Source organism: Gregarina niphandrodes (assembly GCF_000223845.1).
Source record: "Gregarina niphandrodes unplaced genomic scaffold scaffold00260, whole genome shotgun sequence".
Taxonomy (NCBI): domain Eukaryota; phylum Apicomplexa; class Conoidasida; order Eugregarinorida; family Gregarinidae; genus Gregarina; species Gregarina niphandrodes.
Window position 1 is genome coordinate 820 of NW_011646020.1, and position 1,409 is coordinate 2,228.

General features: G+C 57.4%; 1 protein-coding gene across 1 annotated transcript; it reads right to left on the reverse strand.

The window, feature by feature from the left end:
- Nucleotides 1-175: 175 nt before the first annotated feature.
- On the reverse strand, nt 176-1,177 carry GNI_231640 (putative reverse transcriptase family (RTs) from retroviruses protein; the record flags this gene model as incomplete). Its single annotated transcript, XM_011135671.1, has 1 exon — nt 176-1,177. A coding segment is annotated over one exon (1,002 nt), but the record flags the coding sequence as incomplete, so codon positions are not given.
- Nucleotides 1,178-1,409: the final 232 nt, after the last annotated feature.

The following is a 1,409-nucleotide window of genomic DNA, read 5'->3' on the forward strand; positions in this document are numbered from 1 at the left end:
GGGCCTCGAAGGCACGTTCGTGCGCTGGCTGCCACTTGAACTCGGCGCCCTTCTTCAAGAGGTCGAACAACGGTGCCGTCGTGTCCGAGTAGCGAGGGATGAACGGCCGCAGGTAACCACACACGCCCAGGAAGCTCTGAAGACCGCGTCTGCTCTCTGGTCTCGGCGCTGCTACGATAGTTTGTGTCTTCTTCTCCTGGACCTTGATACCATCCGTGCCGACCACGTGTCCTAAGTACTTCACCTGGCGCTTAAACCACTCACTTTTGTCGAGCCGCAGGTAGAACCCAGTCTCCCTGCATTGCTTCAGGAAGAGCTCCACTTTTGCGAGCACGCTCTCGAAGTCGTCGCCGCAAATGACGATATCGTCGATGTAGCAAAACGCATCGTCGCCGAGTAAGGGCTCGAAACAAGCATCCATGGCCCGCTGGAACTCAGCAGGTGAGTTCTTTACCCCGAATGGGATGACGTTGAACTCGAATAGCCCGATCGGAGTTATGAATGCCGTCAACGGCTTACTCCCCTCCTCGATCGGGACATTCCAGAATCCGCTGTTCATATCCAACGTGCAGTAGTACTTCTTTCCGGCTGCACGGCGTAGGTGGTCCCAGATGCGCGGTAGTGGGTAGGAGTCTGCCACCATCGACGCATTCAGCCGCCTGTAGTCTATAACGCACCTCCATTCTCCCGTTTTCTTCTTGACAAAGTGTGGAGCCGCGGCCCACTCACTCTTCGAAGGTCTTATGACTCCTAACTCGAGCTGCTTCTTAACCTGCTTCTCGAGCTCCTCACGCATTTCCGGCTCGTAGTGCCGTACTCTCGCCTTGAAAGGCCTGCCATGGACTGTGAATCTGGCCGCGTACTTGACTCTCGCAACTTTGGGCTCCTCCCAGGTGTCGCGGTATCGTTCCAGCAGGCTCCACAGCTTCCACCGGCTTCGTGGCTCCATGTGCGTGGTCTCTTCCTCGAAGATTCTTCTTTGTCTTTCGTAGTTAGTCTCAACAACTACGGTCGGGGTGGTGATGACTACGGGACTTTCCAGGTACCGTGGCTCTGCTAACCTCAGTTCTTCCAGATAGCCTCTTTTCGCGCAGAGGACGTGGCGCTTCGTGGGTGCGGGTGCGAGCAGCTCGGCGTCTGGCGTGCCCAACAGGTTGGGGACTCCAGACTGGGACATCACTGCGAAGCTAATCCGTTTAGTATTGCTCCCAATGGTCGTCGTCGCTGGCACAGTGAGGGGTAGGGTGCCGGTGCCGATAGCCGTCTCGACCGGGATGGTGTCTCCTGAGAGCGGTATCCCTGCCCGTTCCTGTCCGCTTCCCGCAACAGGCTCATGTCGGCTCCGGTGTCCACTAGGAATTCTAGTGGTGCCTGCTCCACCAGGGCTCTCACGCAAAAGGGGGCTGCTC